At 37.3% G+C, this 17889-nt stretch overlaps 2 protein-coding genes and 1 long non-coding RNA gene across 4 annotated transcripts; all 3 read right to left on the reverse strand.

The window, feature by feature from the left end:
- Nucleotides 1-62: 62 nt before the first annotated feature.
- LOC148722391 (uncharacterized) lies at nucleotides 63-5800 on the reverse strand. The gene is made up of 3 exons (XR_015992520.1): nucleotides 5244-5800; nucleotides 4536-4617; nucleotides 63-1067 (listed from the first exon to the last, which is right to left on the reverse strand). It is a non-coding gene; the product is annotated as an uncharacterized LOC148722391 (long non-coding RNA).
- Nucleotides 5801-7062: 1262 nt separating this feature from the next.
- On the reverse strand, nucleotides 7063-8551 carry LOC111323011 (uncharacterized). Its single transcript, XM_022926267.2, has one exon. It carries the CDS (start codon nucleotides 8411-8413, stop codon nucleotides 7790-7792), a length of 624 nt encoding a protein of 207 aa, XP_022782002.2. The 5' UTR covers nucleotides 8414-8551; the 3' UTR covers nucleotides 7063-7789.
- A 5981-nt stretch (nucleotides 8552-14532) lies between these two features.
- LOC111322984 (uncharacterized) lies at nucleotides 14533-17847 on the reverse strand. Of its 2 annotated transcripts, none has more exons than XM_022926233.2 (2): nucleotides 15831-17847; nucleotides 14533-15401 (listed from the first exon to the last, which is right to left on the reverse strand). In XM_022926233.2, exon 1 carries the CDS (start codon nucleotides 16558-16560, stop codon nucleotides 15832-15834), a length of 729 nt encoding a protein of 242 aa, XP_022781968.1. In that variant the 5' UTR covers nucleotides 16561-17847; the 3' UTR covers nucleotides 14533-15401; nucleotide 15831. The 2 variants fall into 2 exon arrangements, with proteins under 2 accessions (XP_022781968.1, XP_022781969.1); XM_022926234.2 differs by having other exon boundaries at nucleotides 14533-15407.
- Between the last annotated feature and the right edge of the window lie 42 nt (nucleotides 17848-17889).

Genomic DNA, 17889 nt, shown 5'->3' on the forward strand with positions numbered 1-17889 from the left:
CAATTCTTTACTGATAATTAGAAACTGTTACAAAAGATCATAACAAAATGTTAAGTCGAACTCAAGAAAATAACTGAATGAAGTAAAAAAGATTGGCGAAAATAACTAAGTCAGTGCTGGCACTTGAAACAATTCTAAGTTGTCACAGTTCGACCAAAGCTGAAGCAAAATAAAATTTGACTGTACAAGAATTTACCAAAGTGTAACAATAGTTTTGAGAATTGATGAATATCGAGTCTGCAGAGGATAATTTGAAAATAAACATCCCATCCAGAAAATTAAAATTAGAGACCTGTGATTACTTTTAAAAGAACACAATACCAGTGACTGTACAGAAAGCTCGCCAAAAGAAGTTCAATGTATGTGAATATTAAAGAGAATTCACTGCCATAAGCGTGATAATCAATATAATAAAAATGAGTGTTGTGATCGAGATCAAAATATTTCATGCCGGCAGGAATTAACGTTATGGCGTTTTCCAAAGAAAAGCTTTTTCAGGCAGTCGTTGTTAGTGTCCTTCTCTACAGTCTGCATACTTTTTTATTTTGGTCATGCCAAAGTATTTCCAAATATTTTGTTGAAAAATAACATTGAACAATCCTTGACGTTTTCACTACATCTGTGATGTGATACGAGTTTTTCAGCAGTCAATGGAATTGTCCGTTCAACAACTTAACTTTCTTAGACTTTTAACATTTGGAAGAGATCATTTGATTATGTTTACCCTGCCAATTTACTTCCACTAGCTTTTGAGCTCCTTCACAATTAGTTTTAACTTGAAATGAAACAGAAAATTTGCTCATCACCAGACAACTGAAAATTAACTTTCAGAGATCTGTTTGGTGTTCTTAAAGATTCTCAATTTTCTTTTTAAGCAATTCGTCGCCAAATTCGTTTTTCAGGAAATGTAATCAGTTGGTTTAGCTTACAGTTGTTACCTTTAACGCTGATTTTCAACTGTCTTTCTCCAATAACTAAGGTACATTTTCTTCAGTTCGATTCTTTTTTTTCTCTCACTTGAAATCTTGTGCTCCACATCAACAAGGCGCTTCATGGATATCAGAGGACTGCAATATAAAACAAACGAACATTTTAAAATTCCACGAAATCAAACTGGTGATAACAAATAAAAGTGGTACACGAAAAGCGTTTTAATTACAGGTCTTTCGCTTCGTCTCTGGTTCTCTGAATTTGTTATCTGGACTTGAAAATCACCACAAGTGAACGTGCCGACAGGCGAAATTTTTTCCTTTATTTTTTTTTAACTCGACTGCGTGTTTGTTTCTTTTTTTGAATCAGTGATCACAGTTCATTAAACCATGAGCTCCGAGTAAAGATCAATATGCTTACTCTCAGAACAAATTCCTTCATATTGATTCAATTCTAGTAATTAGACAAAAATCCGGCAGTTGAATTAAGTTTTCTAGAATCTTTACATTCAACAAATGCTATGGCAATGTATCTATACTCGCAGGGAAAATTCTATAGTGATCCTAATGTAATGCAGTTGGGAAAGATTTGACTAGCATTATAGTATTCCAAAGCAAAGCATCAGACGTAAAGCAATCTATTGTTTGCGCCAGTTGAATGTTTTCTTCTATAAAAGAACTGTATATGTAATTAAGTATGCAGTTATATTTGCAAGTCTTACCAGCAGTTGAGCTAAGAACATTTTTTAGTTAAAAACTTTTCGCTATCTGTGGGTTATGATTTTTGACCTTTTCTCGTCGTTGACAATTCTCATAATTAAGATCTAGAACTGTAAAGCTCATTTAAGCAGGGCAGACTCATTACAAAGATTTAAAAAAATGCAATTTTTACGGGCAAGATCAAGGTCAAGGTCTCTATTTCTCTAAACAACATACGTGTTTAGTTACAATTTTTTTAAGGCTGAAATCAGACAGGCGCCTCTGGCAGCCGTGTTTAGTCCGTAGCGATTTCACCTACCCACCCAACCCACCCCAGGGAGGACATCCATCACAAAGTAATCTCGTGCGTGGGAAATTAACCATTTCTCGATGTTAAAGAAAGGAAGCATATTCTTCTCAATAAATTTAAGACCCCGAGTGTTGGTCCGGCCGGTATTGAACTCTCGACCTTCCGCACAGCAGTCCGGCGCTCTCCCAATTGAGCTAACCAGGCGGTGGCCAAAGAGCTTGAAACTATGACACCTGGAAAGAAGCACCTTACAAGTACTTGGGTATCCGAAACAATAAGAAGAAATTCAGGTGGTTGAACACAGTTTTCGCGCGCGCTTTTGCTGATGCAATTCAGCGCGCGCACAAGGATTGCAAAAAAACATACATACCGTCAACAGAGCGGTCATTTCATTTACTCAACACATATCCGCACTATCTGTGCTATTTTTCTCTATAGCTGGCGCAACGTATTGAGGGCTTTAATCTTTTATTAAAAAAACATGTTAGGAAAGTTAACGGTGCAAAGAACCCAGCAATTCTCAGCTTTTTCATTGTTACCGAAAGAACCCAGTTAAATGCAGCGCATGCGTAGTAAGTAAAAAAATTGCGATTGAATGGAAAATTGCTTTCTCGAAAATATGCCTATTTCTTGAGAACCACTCATTAGAATTTCATGAAATTTAGCACGAAAATACTTTAGGAAATAAGCAACTGGAGTATTGAAAAAAATTGACTTTTAACAAAGGAAATTCTAGATAATCGAGTGAACCTTCAACAAGGGATAATTAAAGATCTCTCTGTTGAATTGTTAGCATAATGGTGTTAACTTGTGGGTATCGTTACAAGCTCGTTGCACGCAATTGCAAATTATAAAGAATATCTAACGACTAGATTTTCTACAAATAAACAAAACCGATTTTAAAGGCCTGTTTATATTCTTCATGTCCCCATAGCAACGACACATACGTCAGCTTAACTATCAAAAAAACAAAGTTTGTGTTGTTAACTTGCTTGCTGCCAGTTTTGGCGACCGAGAGATCAAGGGCGTTAGAGAAAATGGTGAAAGAAACACAGGTATCAAAAACTGTGTTCAGCCACTTTAATCACCTGCAGCATGTCCTGCCCGTTCGCAAATAATTTCAAAACTTTGATGGTCATTTTGAAAAAAAAAATCCGCATTTTTTTTATCCGCAGATTTATTCAGAAAGTTTCAGATGAAAAGCAACACTTTAGGAAATAGTTCCGTATGACCCAAAGCTATTCTAAAACAAGGCCTGCTTCCCAAAGGAAATTTATTGTTTTCGAAATCGTTTTTCTTTATCAACGAATCACAAGCAAATGAAGTACGACGCGGTACGGAAATCGTGCCATGCTTTTAAGAAATTATTTAATGATACCTTCATTTCAATTTGTACTGGACACACCTACACAGACCCATTTTTCTACGAAGCGGGCTCAAGTTTTGTAAACATTCCGATCATTCTTTCTGAGCGACATGAGTTCCTATCTGAAAGTCGTGTACTGCGCGGGAATTTGATTTGCATATCGTGTATATTCATATGAATGATTTACTTATCAAGAGTGATTTCAACGCAAGTTGCGATACTTGTAAAAATAATTACTAGCCAACTAATCTTTTCCTGTAGTTTTAACCTGGGTCTGAATGAATGTATTTTATTGGACGTTTTGATGTGTGGTATAGCTGAGTGTTTTTACGAGTTGCGCTGTATTTTGACGAGCCGGTAAGGCGAGTCAAAATACTCAGCGATACGACATACCAAAACGTCTAATATGTAAGTTATTTATTATCCAACACCCCAAATTGTTCTTTCAGTGCGGGCGAATTTCGGAGATGAACATTTAAGGTGATTGCGTGACAGAAGTAGGCGATGCGGAACGGAATTGGCGCGTTGTCGTGTTGCTGTTTCTATTTTCTTCAATAAATAATGAAGTTTCATTGTCGTCTGACTACTTTTCTTCGTTCGATTTATCTAATGAACTTGGATCAATATTCGGCAGCCATTCCGACTCTTCGTCGGCAGAAAAATTTAAATTATCCGCCATTTTTTTTTTTATAACTTCAATCCAATTCGTCGCTTGCGCGATGCGAGAAAACATGTCTAACCGGTTCTCTAGAGTACAAAAACCGCGTGCTATTTTTACTCGTCTTGGGCGTTAATTTTTCTCTCTGGAGTGTAGTTGGATAATAACAATTGAGTACTTGCCTTACTAACAGATGTTTACATTTCTACCTTTTTTGCTTCTTTGCTTGTCAGTGGGCCTTATGACTATTTTGGAGCATTTTTGAAAAGTCTTTGTAAAATTGATTTGTTTTTCCTTCCGATTCTTTAGAATTGAGTAATTGTTAGAGGAGGCTGTCACGTCTTGCGAAAACATTTTTCTGCTAAACACTTGTCACTGATGAGAATGCTTTGAAATCTTTTAAATGGCAAGCGCTAGCAAACGCGGTACTTATCTCGAAATGTTTGGCTTGACTGCTCAACATGGTTTTGTTCACAAATCAGTCGCTATATTCTTCTTAAAATGGCAGTCACATGTGCAGATAAGAAACCTTTTTCCTTAAAAAAAAAAAAAAAATGGAATTCTGTAGCTTACCTTTACGTAATTCCTTGATTTTTCCTTCCATTTCTGTTCACTCTCATGATTGATTTACGATGTCTCGTCCATATTACCCCATCTACGAGGGAGATACAACGCTATTATTAATTTCCTGAGACTATTTTAAACTCTCTTAACCTCTTTACACCCTAATATTAGTATACATATTTTCCATTATCTTCTATATACATTTCTTTTGGCACTGATGGAGAATTCCTCCAGCAATCAATTAAAAGCTTCTTAGGTTGGTGATCATTTTCTTTATTCTCGTGATCTTAATGACTGTTTCAGCAGTATTACTGTAAAGAGAAATGAAATGCTGATCACTCTTCGGTCTAAAGGGTGAAAGAATTCAATCAGCTTATTGAAAGTTAAACTAGAAGAACGCTCATTAAAGACGTTTTCTCCCTGAAAACATCGTCTATGCAAGATATCTTCGACTTCAATTCGGCGAGACTAGGAATTTTAAAACATTACTTTTACAAGTTCGGCTGCTCGGTTTAGTTTAACTGATGGAGTTTATCGATAAGTTTTTCCTTGAAAATATTCTCAGATAACTTGTCGTTTAACGAACATGTAGATGTGGAACTGCCTGTCGCGAACACAAGTTCGAAAAATTGCTCACAATTATTTTAGAATTCTCTCTACTTCGTGAAACGCTCTGCACTAAACAAATTGAGCCGTTAAATTCGCTGTTTATCTTACCTAGTTTCCTTTTTTGGAAAGGGAAGAACTGTAGGTCCACGCCACGTCCCCAGCTAAAAGCAGCAAAGACTTTTAAACGCTTTCGGCCACATTTAGACGGAATATCTTTTTAACTGGCCAGTTTTTCTTGTTCTTTCTTTCTGCCGAAAAACAATTTTTCACCACGAGGAACTGTAATATGGAAATTAGATGAATATTTCACGTGCAAATCGCGGCGAATAAATCCTTGGCAACGAGGTTGACGTAAATTTGCATCGCGAGACTTTGTAGTTACTTCTTCCCATAATTAGTTGCACGCCGTGTGGAACTCGGGTTTTCGTGGGCCTCACTCCCGCAGCTTATTTTATTTGTCCAAGCGAAATTTTCACCATGATTAACACTGAGCTGAGACTGCCATCAAACAGCTTTTTTGATTAAGTAAATTTGAACCACATCATTTAAATCATGCAAGATTCAGTTGAGGAAATTATGCTAGCTTACTTCTCATTGACTTTTCTCATTACCCCTGCAAGGCAATGAACCCTGTGCACTTTCCAAAAATAATTAGAAACACAACCTTATGAAAAATAAGTTACCTGCATGCATGCAGTTATCAACAAACCACTAGATTTTCATAGACATGGTCCCCAATCTGAAGTAAACTTTTGCTAAACTATAATTTCCTTTTAAGGTTGGCAGGCTTTTTTAACATATCTGGACACCTGCAACATTTTCTTTATCATTTTTTAGAAGCATTTTTGAGAGCTATATGTAAACCTAAGTTGAGATATTTCTAGGGGTCACGTTGGGCAAGTTTAGATACTTTTCAAGTCGTTTAATTTCAAAGATGTATTTAAGCCGGTAGAGTCATTTTTCCATCACTAATTGTTTTCTTCCTCTAGTTCTTATGACAAAAGACTGAGGGTGGGGGGGTGGGTAGTGTTAAACTAGAAATTCAAAGGGGGTTGTCAAATGCCCCCAAAATTGCTTGACTGCTCAAATGTGGACAGAGAGTTTTAATTTAGCCGTAGGATTCGGGACACAATTAGTATCAGCAGAAACGCGACTATATACCAAAGTTCGCTTTCCTTTTGCATTTAAAGCGTTTTTATAGAGCCGAATTATAAAAAAAAATGTACAACGTAAAATGTGACGTGTTGATTCGAGAACCGTTGCATTTTAGAGTACGCACTGTGGCTCAAAGTTTCCTTTTCCTTTGCAGTTCTAACCTGCCAAAGTTTCAAACCTTTTCATTTAAAACAACATCCCAAGGTGCTTTGCACGCTAGGAGATATTTGAATTTCTCTCTTAGAGATACTTACTGAATAGAAATTAACTGCTTTAACTAAAGAGTAAGCTTACTGATCTTGCCAAACGAAAGAGAAGGAAAAAAAGAAATGATAATAAAAAATAATAATGACATAATAATTTTTTAGGTGTTTACCTTACCTTAACACGGTGTTTACATGAATCTGTTACCAGAAACAGGTGATGCGAATACGTTTGACATTTCTTTTTTTTTCGTTGTTGTTTTTTTGTTTTTTCAGCGGACGAGGACGGGTTCTCATACTTCATGAGGCCGACTAATGATCGTCTGGTTCTGACGCCAGAGACAAGGAAAAAATTGCTGTGCAAACCTCCAGAGCGTTCTCCGCCATGTTGTTCTCCTCCATGCTCCTCCATTCTTTATTGTTCGTTCACAGTCCTTTTCTGGAAAAGGAAGTGAAAAAAAAAAAGTTCGGGCGCGCATTGGTCCGCACGCGCACACGGTAAAATGGGATCTCAGCACTTGATGACATGTTACTGAAATGGTCGCACAAGTCAATTGAACGACAACATCTTTACCCCTGTAAAAGTTTCCTCCTCTTTATTTGCCCCTGATTTCCAAAAATGTTTTTTTACAAGCTTCAATGGACTTCATTGTTTGAGTAAAATAGATTCATTTACCATAGAAAGGAATCCTATTAAACTAGGCTGATATTTTATAAAAGAACCTTGAGCTAAAAGCATGAAATCTTTTCCCTTCCTATGCTTATGACCCCTCGATATCAAAAGCGCGAGAAACTCATTTGATAGATAAATTCAGGATTTCTTTTCCTACTTCAATATATAGACGGTCACTCATTCTTTTACGCAGAATACCAACTCCTTTACGTCATTATGTCAGTTTGGTAAAAAAGCAGGCTATAACTGTCAAGGTTGCCAGGGTTACTGATAGATGTCAAGGGAGGCAGGCAGAACTGTTTATGGCTAATTAATATGCAGAAAAACAAAACATAGCTTGATATGACAAAGTTAAACTGACAAATTTTGGAAATTTCAGTTTGCAAAAATTTTACACCAATTGATGTCTTGGCTGGTTGTATAAGTAAGTAATATCTCAGTTATGCACAGTCACAAAAATTGCATTAAGGCGTGCATTGAAAATGGTACTCGATCAGCTCGCTGCTACATTGCTATCCTGTTATTAGGGAAGTACTCATTGTCAGACTACGTGTCATGTCCGCATCTGTTGGCAAGGTAATGCAAGCTACTTTGTCATTTCAGGATCGTTCCCGGATAGGTAATTATACAGTGTTCTGTTTATTAGTCTTGGCACGCCTTTTTCTCCAAGAGCTTCCTTTTTCTTCATCACCATCAACACCTTTTTCCTTCTCCTCTTTCTTCTCAGCTTTGAGCCTTTCCTTCTCTTCTTCCTTCTCTCTCTTCTTTTCTTTTTCTTCTTCCTTCTTCTTTTCCTTATCAGACTTTTCTTTGACTTTATCCTTCCCTGTCTCTTTTCCTTCCACTGCTTCCTGCCCAAGACTCGGAGGAGGAACTAGACTGTGCCTTGGTGATCCAGGAACACCGCTCTCTCGCCTTCCCTTCTTCAACTTGTCTTTCATCTTCCCCTTCTTAGTGGGTGTAGCTTCGGGATCTTCGCTCGGCCCAGACACTGTTATCTGAGGCGATCCTTCAATTGTGTGGGTTCCTTTAATTCCATGGACTCGGAACTTCTCGTAATTATCTTTCGGTTTATCCAGCGCAAACAATACTGCCTCGATCAGGATGATGATTCCCACCATGTATGGGAAAAAATGAGGGACGAAAATTTTTCCAAAATTTACAGCTAGCGTTGCGCAAATTAGACCAAATGCAAGTGCATGAATTGTGTTTTTCAAAGATCCTTCGATCACCGGTGGTCCGGCCATCCCCAGCCTTGATATGTTAACCGATCACAGCGAAAAACCCAGAACAAAACTCGAGCCGTTGGCCACGTTGTAAGGCGAATCGAGGTTTGTTGAACGTGCAAATGAGCATAACATGTTTTGGAAAAACACTCGGCCCGGTCACGATCTACTACATATTTGCAAGTTAAGAACAAAAGACCACCAGTTACACTTTTTTTGTTTTGACGCGCATTTATTATTTACGTCAGTAAACAATACCGTGAACTGATGTTTCCAGTGCCAACAACTTGAGACTCAGAAAGAATTTGGGGATAGTCCAGTATCATTCAATAGAACCGAATCTGCTGTGAATCCAAGACTCAGGAGTCCTATTAAATTATTTTGCCCTTGTTATTGCGATTTTACGAATTGAAAAAAACAAGCATAAAGTAAAATAAAAAAGCTCATTAATTTTCTTGTTAGAATAGATTTGTTCAGTTACAACATTGACCACCAAAGGTCTTCGTTGTTTTATGAAATGCTTAATTACAATGCTAATGCAAATGGTACATGCTGATAATTATTTGAAATGTCAAAATTTTCGCAGTTGTAGCCAAAAGTGTTGCGATCTGTAAAAGAAAGTACTTTTAATTTTTTTGTATTTATTTAATTCTTTTAAATTTTATTTATCTTATTTCATTTTTTAATTGTTTTTCGGGTATGTGTGTGTGTGTTTGTGTGTAGGAGCGCATCTAGACTTTCGCTGGCTACTGTCCACCTACAGGAAACCTTCGCCCCCCAAAAAATATCGGATTAGGAAAAATTTTGATAAGCAACGGTGTTGACTGGCAAATGGACCTTAAAAGGGGCACGCAATCAGAACACTGCATGCGCGTCGATGCGAGTTGCTCGATTATATCTAAAAGCAATCTCTTTATTATGTTTTATAAGCACAGCTTTAATCATCTCTTGAGGCACACAAAACAGCCGTCAACACGTGATGGTAGGAAAAATATTCCGACTCATTGCTCAGTTTTACAGTATAATAAAAGTAAATGGATGTTAGTCTTTCAGGTAAATGATAAAAAACGGTCAAAACAGAATGTGGTGACGATGTGAATATGAGAAATAGCTACGTAAGTTGGTATCATTTTCACATTTTTTTTTCTTCGTCAACTGAAAAGAAATATTACATTTCCAAAATCGCCAGCGCCATTAAACGGTTTCTCTTAAAGAGTTTTTTTCTACTGGCGTAAATTATTTTTAAGAGCGAGGTTAGAAATATTTACGGCTCTTGTTTATCTGTTCTACAGGTAATATGGAAGTGCACGTACGTATTTTGAACGAGCTCTACGAGCTCCTTGACGCTACGTGGGTAAATAAAGTAATGGTTGATTGATTGATGTTACAGTTAGATTTACATGCATTGGCAAGGTGTAGGGAGTGTTTTACACAGGGATTCTACGAACTACAGCTTGTCATCGGTATTTGGGGGCATGACACGTTGTTTTATTATCGATATAATATTTATCAAAAAAGAGTGACCCCCAAGCGTGACTTGTCATCGGGTTTATGATCAAGATGTTATCTGGCAGAAGCATAACCCATTCACGGCTCCTTTTTCTTTCTAACCTCAGGGAATATCAGGGTGTTCCATCATCACCATTAGTGCAAATCATATGCTTTTCTCCACAAAGAGGAGGGGAGGGAGGGGAGGGTGGGGAGGGAAAGGGGGGAAATACACCCCTGGGCCCTAACGCCATCCTAACTACTCCCTTTAATTTTTTCGGTACGATGTACCTCGGACCAAAGAAGAAAACTCGGCGAGAGTTGAGTAAATTATGGCCTACAAAAAGACCATAGGGGAGCAGAGGAACAGCAAACCCCGCGCAAGAAGGCAGTATACATGAAAATTCTTTTTCTTTTTTCCATCCAAATTTTATTGTCAAGATCTACCGTGCGGAAGATTTAAACAATTTGAATAAAAATGCAGAAATGTATCCCAGTCCTAATGAAACAAAAATATGGCCATGATGTTATTCGAAGCCTAACAAAATAAAAAGAAAAGAAAAATGAAGTGAATCAGTATATCTTTTGGTGCACAAGTATCCGTTTGGACTAAAAGCTGATTGCATGTTTTGAATTCTGTAAGACCTTGATAATCATCTTTCGATTCCCAATAGCTGATCCAAAGGTAGCTTCTCCTTACAATGTTCACACAGTTTTAAGCGAGCAGGTAACGAGTAAAATCAAATTGATAAACTAGAAAACACCTGCTGAAAATAACCACGCCCATATATATATCTTTATTACCACAGGAGGCAAAGAACACAATTATATATACAGTACCCCATCAGGTCCCTTCGAAAAAGATAAACAAAATGATAAATCAAGCATTGCAAAGAGGACAAAGTGACTTTTCTGACATAATACGTTTTGCCGATTTCAATTCCCTTTCACTTCCCTTCGTAGATATCCATAACTGAACTGGCATAAACATCTTCGTAACCGGCGCAGTGAAGTGTTAGATTAGCGTTATTGCCAGTCGTCAATTTGTCTTTTCTTTAATATTGTCGGCCTCAGGTGCAGTTTGTTCAGTGTTCTTCTTTCTCCCCAACAAAATAAGTTTAATGACTTTAAATATGGTAACCAAGATGAACTTTATGCATTTGGTGAAAATCTCCAAGCCATAAGACCATAAAAGGGCCGTGATTATCGCACAGAAGAATATAGCAACCAGGCTAAATAGTGACACCATGTTTGTTAACTCCGCCGAAAAAGCAAGAAATTTAAATTTATCCCTTTAACTCTACAGATGTGAACGTTAATTCCTGAGGTTGAGGTCTCTGTTAGCGTCGTTTCGTCTTTGAAAGATAAAATATACGATGTAACTACAACAGATTACGTCGGTAAATTCAAACGAATCACTCGATGAGAAGTATGGATATAGCAGTGCGTTCATCAACCAGCATAACGTTTGTTTTGTGTTCCAACTATAGCTCTTGTTACCTACAAGTATTGTGTTTCTCAAGAACTTGAGCTCTGTCCAGGATCCCGGGAAGCACCTGAAGAATATTTTACTAACACCTGCGATTTTTTTTGGAAAAATAATTAGCAATTCCTAATGTGGCTGCGTAGTATTATTTTTTCTCTAATTAAAATCCGTTGCATTCTGATACAACGTTTGGCTTGAAAAATTGCAGATTTTTAGTACAAGACCAATTTTTATGGATCAAAACCAAAAATGAGAACGCCAGGTTCAATATTTTCTGTTCCGAAACAGAATAGATTCTTAGAAGTAAGGTTTTGTGAAAATACATTTCATACTAGTGTCAGGCTTGGAAAGGAATTAATAGGCGATTTGAAAGCAATATATTGATTAAAAATGAATGTGGCTTTTTTTTTTTTTTTTTTTACTGTGATTGAATTAGGTTCTCTCTTTTTAAAAGAGAATTCTGGGTCCTCCGATAATTTCCTTAACTTTTCACTTTTTTTTAAACAAATTTCATTTAGCGAGACCTAGTTTAGTAAAACTGGACATCCACAACTTGCGATAAATTTACCTACAATTAATAAATCCTCGAACTCGTATAAATTGGCTGCTGTTAGCTTCTAAAGCCCATTATCAAAAAATAGGAGGAGCTTTTAATGAGAAACTTCAATCCAGCCACAAATGAGAATGACTTTTCCCTTAACCTACTTCATCGGAAACTTATTTAAAAGATATGAGAGTATCCCTGAATTCATCTCCGATTCCCACAAAAGTACAAGATTTTAACTGTGCTTTTGACCTTTTTTTTTTTAATCCTAATTGCGTTATGTACCATTACTGAAAAGGGACTGTCTTTCCTCAGAGATTTTGAGTATGTTGAAAATAGATCTTACGAGTGTATTACTGCACCTGCTGGCCGATGACAACTTGTCAATTCAACTAATTCTGATCCTATCATACAATTCAGCCACCCGCATCTTAGTATTTAGCAGTTCCATATGCAAAACATGGCTTGTTGCAAGCAAATATGTCTTGAACTTTTTTCAAAGGGTTGGCAAATTCCCCACCTACAAACAGACAGTAGATAGTTATCCCGCATGGATCTTTGTGTCAAAACCTAAAGTTTGCAGAACTTTGTTTGCTTATGAGAAAAACCTTGGTTAGTCTATGAGTCCCTCTCTTGTCCTACTGCGACATTTTTCTATTTACAAGTAGAAGGTGCAATACAGCTCCCAACACTCCTGTTTCGCGAAATATATTAATCCAATAGTTGACATAATTGAGATCCATTACTTTCAAGACTCAAAAAAGCTCGATGAAATCTAAGCCGCAATGATCAAAAACAAGAACTACGTGAATTTTCTTTATCTCTTTTAAAAACACCTCAAAAATAACGTTTTCCCTTAAATAATTAATACTTAACAAAGTTATTGCGCTAAGTCGCTAAGAGTGTACGGCCATATAAACAAATTAGATAATTACTCTATGAACAAAGAAATAGGTCTTGCCTACAAAAATCTCCACAAAACTCAAGCTCTAAACACATAGTATAATATCTTTTGAATAAAAAAGTTGGAAAAAAGAGAGAACTCTAGAAAAGATCCGCATATATATTCAATAAACACTTTGTAAATAAATCATGGTATTCCAAAGGAGTCTCTTCAGTTGGCAATTAGAAAAGTCAACGTACTTATGCCGATATAAATTTGTTTTCTTTGCCAACAACCAGCTATGCACATCTCGAGGGATGCCTTCAATCAAATAGATGCCAAAGCCAATATCTTCACCACTGGTCCTTGGAAAAAGAAAAAAAAAAAGAAATAATGAACCCAACTATTTAGCAGCAGCTGCCGCCTTTGCTTCGGCCTTAGCCTCCTTCGCTTGAGCTTTCCTCGCTGTTTTCTCCGCTGCCTTCTCTTGCTTGTTGCTGGCCTGGTTTTTGGGCGACTGATTAGAAGCTTTCGCCGAGGAGGCAGCCTTCGCCGAGGAGGCAGCCTTGGGTGAGGCAGGAGGGGACGCCGGTCTGTTTGAAGAAGTCTTCTCTGTTCTTGTTGGAGGCCTTTCTGGTGCAATGGTCTTTCCTTTCGTCAGTGTAAACATTAACACTTCGAACAATATCAGCCCGAACATGAAATAACCAAACCAGTCCTTTGCAAAATATTTGCCAAATGTAATCAACAATGCTGTTGATGTCAGACCAAATCCAATTACTCCAAAAACCATTTTGAATGTCGAGTGTTTTTCCTTGGCAATTGCAGTAAAACGTCTCAAACACAAAGATTGACAGAAAATTGTGCTCTGCTTGGAAAGGAAAATCCTTTGTTGTTTTAATGTCAATCAAAGTCACGTGCCATGCAGGGAGTGAAATGATTGGTGGTCGCCGTTAGCTTAACTAAGGGTTGAATGCAAAATGAATTTCCGGGAAAGTTTGCTACAAAGTTCAATGAGCCCATTTTATTCTTATATTACAATCAGACACTACAATGTTTGAAAAGTGTCATCTCTCAGCTGCAAAGTGTTAAAACAATACAAGATGTAAGTAGGACCTAAAAAAAATGAACTGAAAAATACTTGCCAAGCTTGATTATGATGTCGGAATTCAGTATGCAAAACAACTTTTTCCCCTTTTTTCAATTGATAGATTTTACTGTAAGCATTTTCCGAATTATCACACTAATTCTAGTGTATTACCCCTCGTCTTGTTGACTAAATTGCTCGGTTAACATTAAATGTTGGCTCAATAACCGTAAACAAGACATTACACAAACATGTGCGCGGCTTAAATACAGCTTTGAATTTTGACGATTTGACAGAAAATGAACACTAGACGCTGGCGAAAAACCAAATGAATCTTAAAGCCGTTTTAGTCGACTAAGCATCTCATTCATATTTTATCTAAACTTTAGTAGGCGCGTTCCCGGTTGAGTCATGTGAAATATCAATTTTTTTTTCCGTGACGCATGTTCTTACTGGCAGTAAGGTTTTAGAATAACGATTTAGAAACATACACATACTAAGCTGTTGGTGTTGATAGCGAAATAGCATACTGCCAGATAGCTAGGAGAAAGACATATAGTTTATTTTGATATTCCGAGTTGTACACAACTTAACAGACCATTGGACAACTTGAAAATAACATGCGCACTAAAGGGAAAAGAACAGAACAAGGTTCAATGTAAGAAAACTCTTTATTAACTAAGACAGTCATAATCCAAAAGGCTTTTTGTTCCCAGGGATTTACCTCCAGATGATCAAATCTGATTTCTTTGTTCACGCAAATGGTGTCAAATCTTGGCCTTTTTATACCTAACGCTTTTAAAATCTCTTTCTGTTGCGATTAAAAGAAAACTTAATATTTTACGCTTAACCTTTTTTTTACGACTTAGTGTTAAAATGTTTAAATTTTTTATGCGTAACAGCTAAACATTTTTGCCATTTTAAAGCTAAAGATTGACTCCATTGAGACCTTCTTTTAGGATATAAAAGCGTTGTATATCCCGAGAGTGCGACCTTCAAATAAAAATTAAGATGTAAATAAAACAAGGCCGGATACTGGTCGACACAACCACAAAATCTACTTCAATGACATTAATATATTTTTAACTGTTACGAACTGATTCTCTCAGGTGATTGCAATAAAAATCAACACAGATTGAAGAATAGGTTTGAAAAAAAATTAGGCTTTGAAGTGGATTTAACCAGTGCTTCCAAAATACTAGTTTGGCACCATCCCACCTGAACTGCAAAAATCAATATCCGTAATTTTTTCTTCTACATTTCTTTTGTAACGCATCTGAGTGTTTTACGAAAAAAATGATAATGCCCAGCCTGCATTGTTTCTCTAATCGTTAAATTACCTGGCTACATATGTTTTCAGAATGCTCCAGCAATTTGCGGTAAATCATATGTAGAATTCAACTTGTGACGTCAGCCAACAATAGACTTTTACTTCCAAGGAAGGCACGTGTGTCGATGAACTGAACAGATTTGCATTTCTTTAGTAATGCAAACAAAAGGCCTGTGGCAAGTCATTGTTTGCTGAAACTCAAAAATATGGATTTTTATTTTCACTTCGCCGTAGAACTTAACGATGTTCTTATTATTTCTAAGCTGAGCTGGGTAATAATCCAAAGTTATCAGAAAACGTCGAAACATTCATGCGCCCACTATCCCCAGAGACGGTAAAAGTTAATGCGATCGACAATAGGGCGTGGAGAATTTCCATACAAAACACGCGTATGTTTGCTCTCCTTGATTTATTTTCTTATAAAGAAAGCAGCAAATAACATTTAAATTTCGCTTTATTTCAATTTCTGTGAACATATTCCTACCCAACATTTTCAGTTTCAAGATAATTTGATGTGCGAATGCTGCTAAAGTCGTGAATCTTTGGCTCTAAACGACAGATAGTGTTCATTATTGACTTTCTGGCTATCTAGTTTATATGATAAATAATTCGTCGGATACCTCAGAAACGGCCTAAACCGTTCATGGTCTCGTCCATCATAGATTTCACGTCGTTGAGCTTCTGATTTTCCTCGTAAAGCTTTTCCTTCAACGCGCTTTTTTCCCTCTCTAGTCTTCCAATCGTCCTTTCCGCCGTCTCGAAACGCATTTCCTGGTCTCTCCTCAACTGCCAGAGCTCGCGAATTTTATTCTCAAAAGCTTCCTCGCGATCGCCCCGTTTTTCTTCGGAAATTTCCAATTTTCGTAAATGTCTTCCCACGAATTTGTTCTGCTCCTCCAACTCTCTTCCTTTTCCGACGGCAACTCGCAAACGCATTTTGAAGCGTTCGGTTTCACGAGTAACAGTCTGCAGCCTTCGCCGACACTCGGCACACTTATGCTCGCTGTAATCGGCTGCTTTTTCATATCGCCTAATTTCCGCTTCTAGCTTCTCAAATTTTCGTTCGTCCTCCTCTTCCAATTCATCCAGTATCTTTCGCTGTCGATCTTCTCTCTCTTTCCTCGCAAGCTCTTCGCGATAGAATTTGTCCTTGTCGAAAATTCGATCTTCCACTGCATCCAATTTTTGTTCCAGCAGCCGTTTTCTCCTCTTGAGCGCATCCCGTTCCTTTTCCTTCTCGTCGGCATCGTGATTTGCGAACGCTAGTTTTTTGATGGCGGATTTTTCGCGTTCCTCGGCCTGATCAATCTCATGTCTGTATCGACTTGTTTTGGCCTTGAATTCTTCCATGTTGTACGATTTGGGAAGTTTGATCGTAACTGGCGTCTGCCGTTGATTTTAATTTTTCTTTTGTAATCCGAAATTCACCTGTCTCGCCAAGTGGAATAAATTATGGTCTCCGCCTTCACCAATCATATCAAAGAAGTGACTGGTGGATGTTTTGAATAATCTGACCAATTGGACTTCGAGGTTCGTAGTAACGAACAAAAAGCAATGACTGCGTTATCGAGAACGAAAGAAACAGAATCTCACAAACGACTCCTTCCTTTCGTTTGATTTGATATTGTCATAATTCATATTTTCAAGAAGTTATCTAGTTCAAGACAATTGCTTGGGACTTAAACATTTACTCATAACACGCGATGAAACAAAGAGCGGCGTTTAAATCAATGAGCATTTCATATCTTTGGGTATTCCTCTCTAAAAACATTTTATCACATTTTAAGGACATTTTTGCCATGCAGGCGCTCCGTCATTAGTCTTGAACAATTGTCTTTTCAAGCTGGCGACGTGATTGATAAAGTGTGAAGAATGCTTTAGTGCAAATTTAACGCTTTGTTACGACTGAAATGTAAACGGTCTTTGTTACTGAAATTATCATTCAACAGGTGAAATGTAAAGTGCCGACTGGCGGACCATAGATTAGAGTTACCGCTTCCAATTTAGGCAGCGTTTCATATCGGACCACAGCAATACAACCGAATACTTATCGCACTTTCGCTACAAACAAATTTACGAAAGCGTAAGAAAATCACCAAATAAGGAAACAGTTTTAACAGCCGGACAGCTGGGAGTTGCCATCATCCAGACTTGACCTTTATATCTTACGATCTCAAATATATGAAAACTGTTAGTAGAATTATGCTTAGGTTTCCCCGACACTGTGGAGGAAAGAATACGAAAGCCTCTTTCCTTAAAAATTCTATCTATCCAAAAACTGAAATACCAAATTTTGAGAGAGATTTGTCGGGGAAAAACTGACGAAATTTTCTAGCATATAGACCACTTCACAAGAAAACTTAAAATAGAAGTTGTAGAGGGTCTAAGAAGAAGTTTTACTGTCGTGTTTTACTTAATACAAACAACTTTTCTTTGAAAAGTGCACTGAAAGAAAACTTGGTGGGGTGAATCAAAGGCAAGAGAGGTGAATGGTAAAGAACGCTGGCAACTTGAACATTATGTGTGAAATCACTAGAACAGCAGTTTATGTTGAAAGCTTCCTGATCATACACAATCTCTTTTTGTGTGTTCATACACTGTGTCAGACTGAGTAAATCATTGAGAAGTTTCTACTGGTCAGTAAATTAAAATAATTGAAAAGCTTTTGAACTTTATGCG

This window comes from Stylophora pistillata, chromosome 10 (assembly GCF_964205215.1).
Source record: "Stylophora pistillata chromosome 10, jaStyPist1.2, whole genome shotgun sequence".
NCBI lineage: Eukaryota > Metazoa > Cnidaria > Anthozoa > Scleractinia > Pocilloporidae > Stylophora > Stylophora pistillata.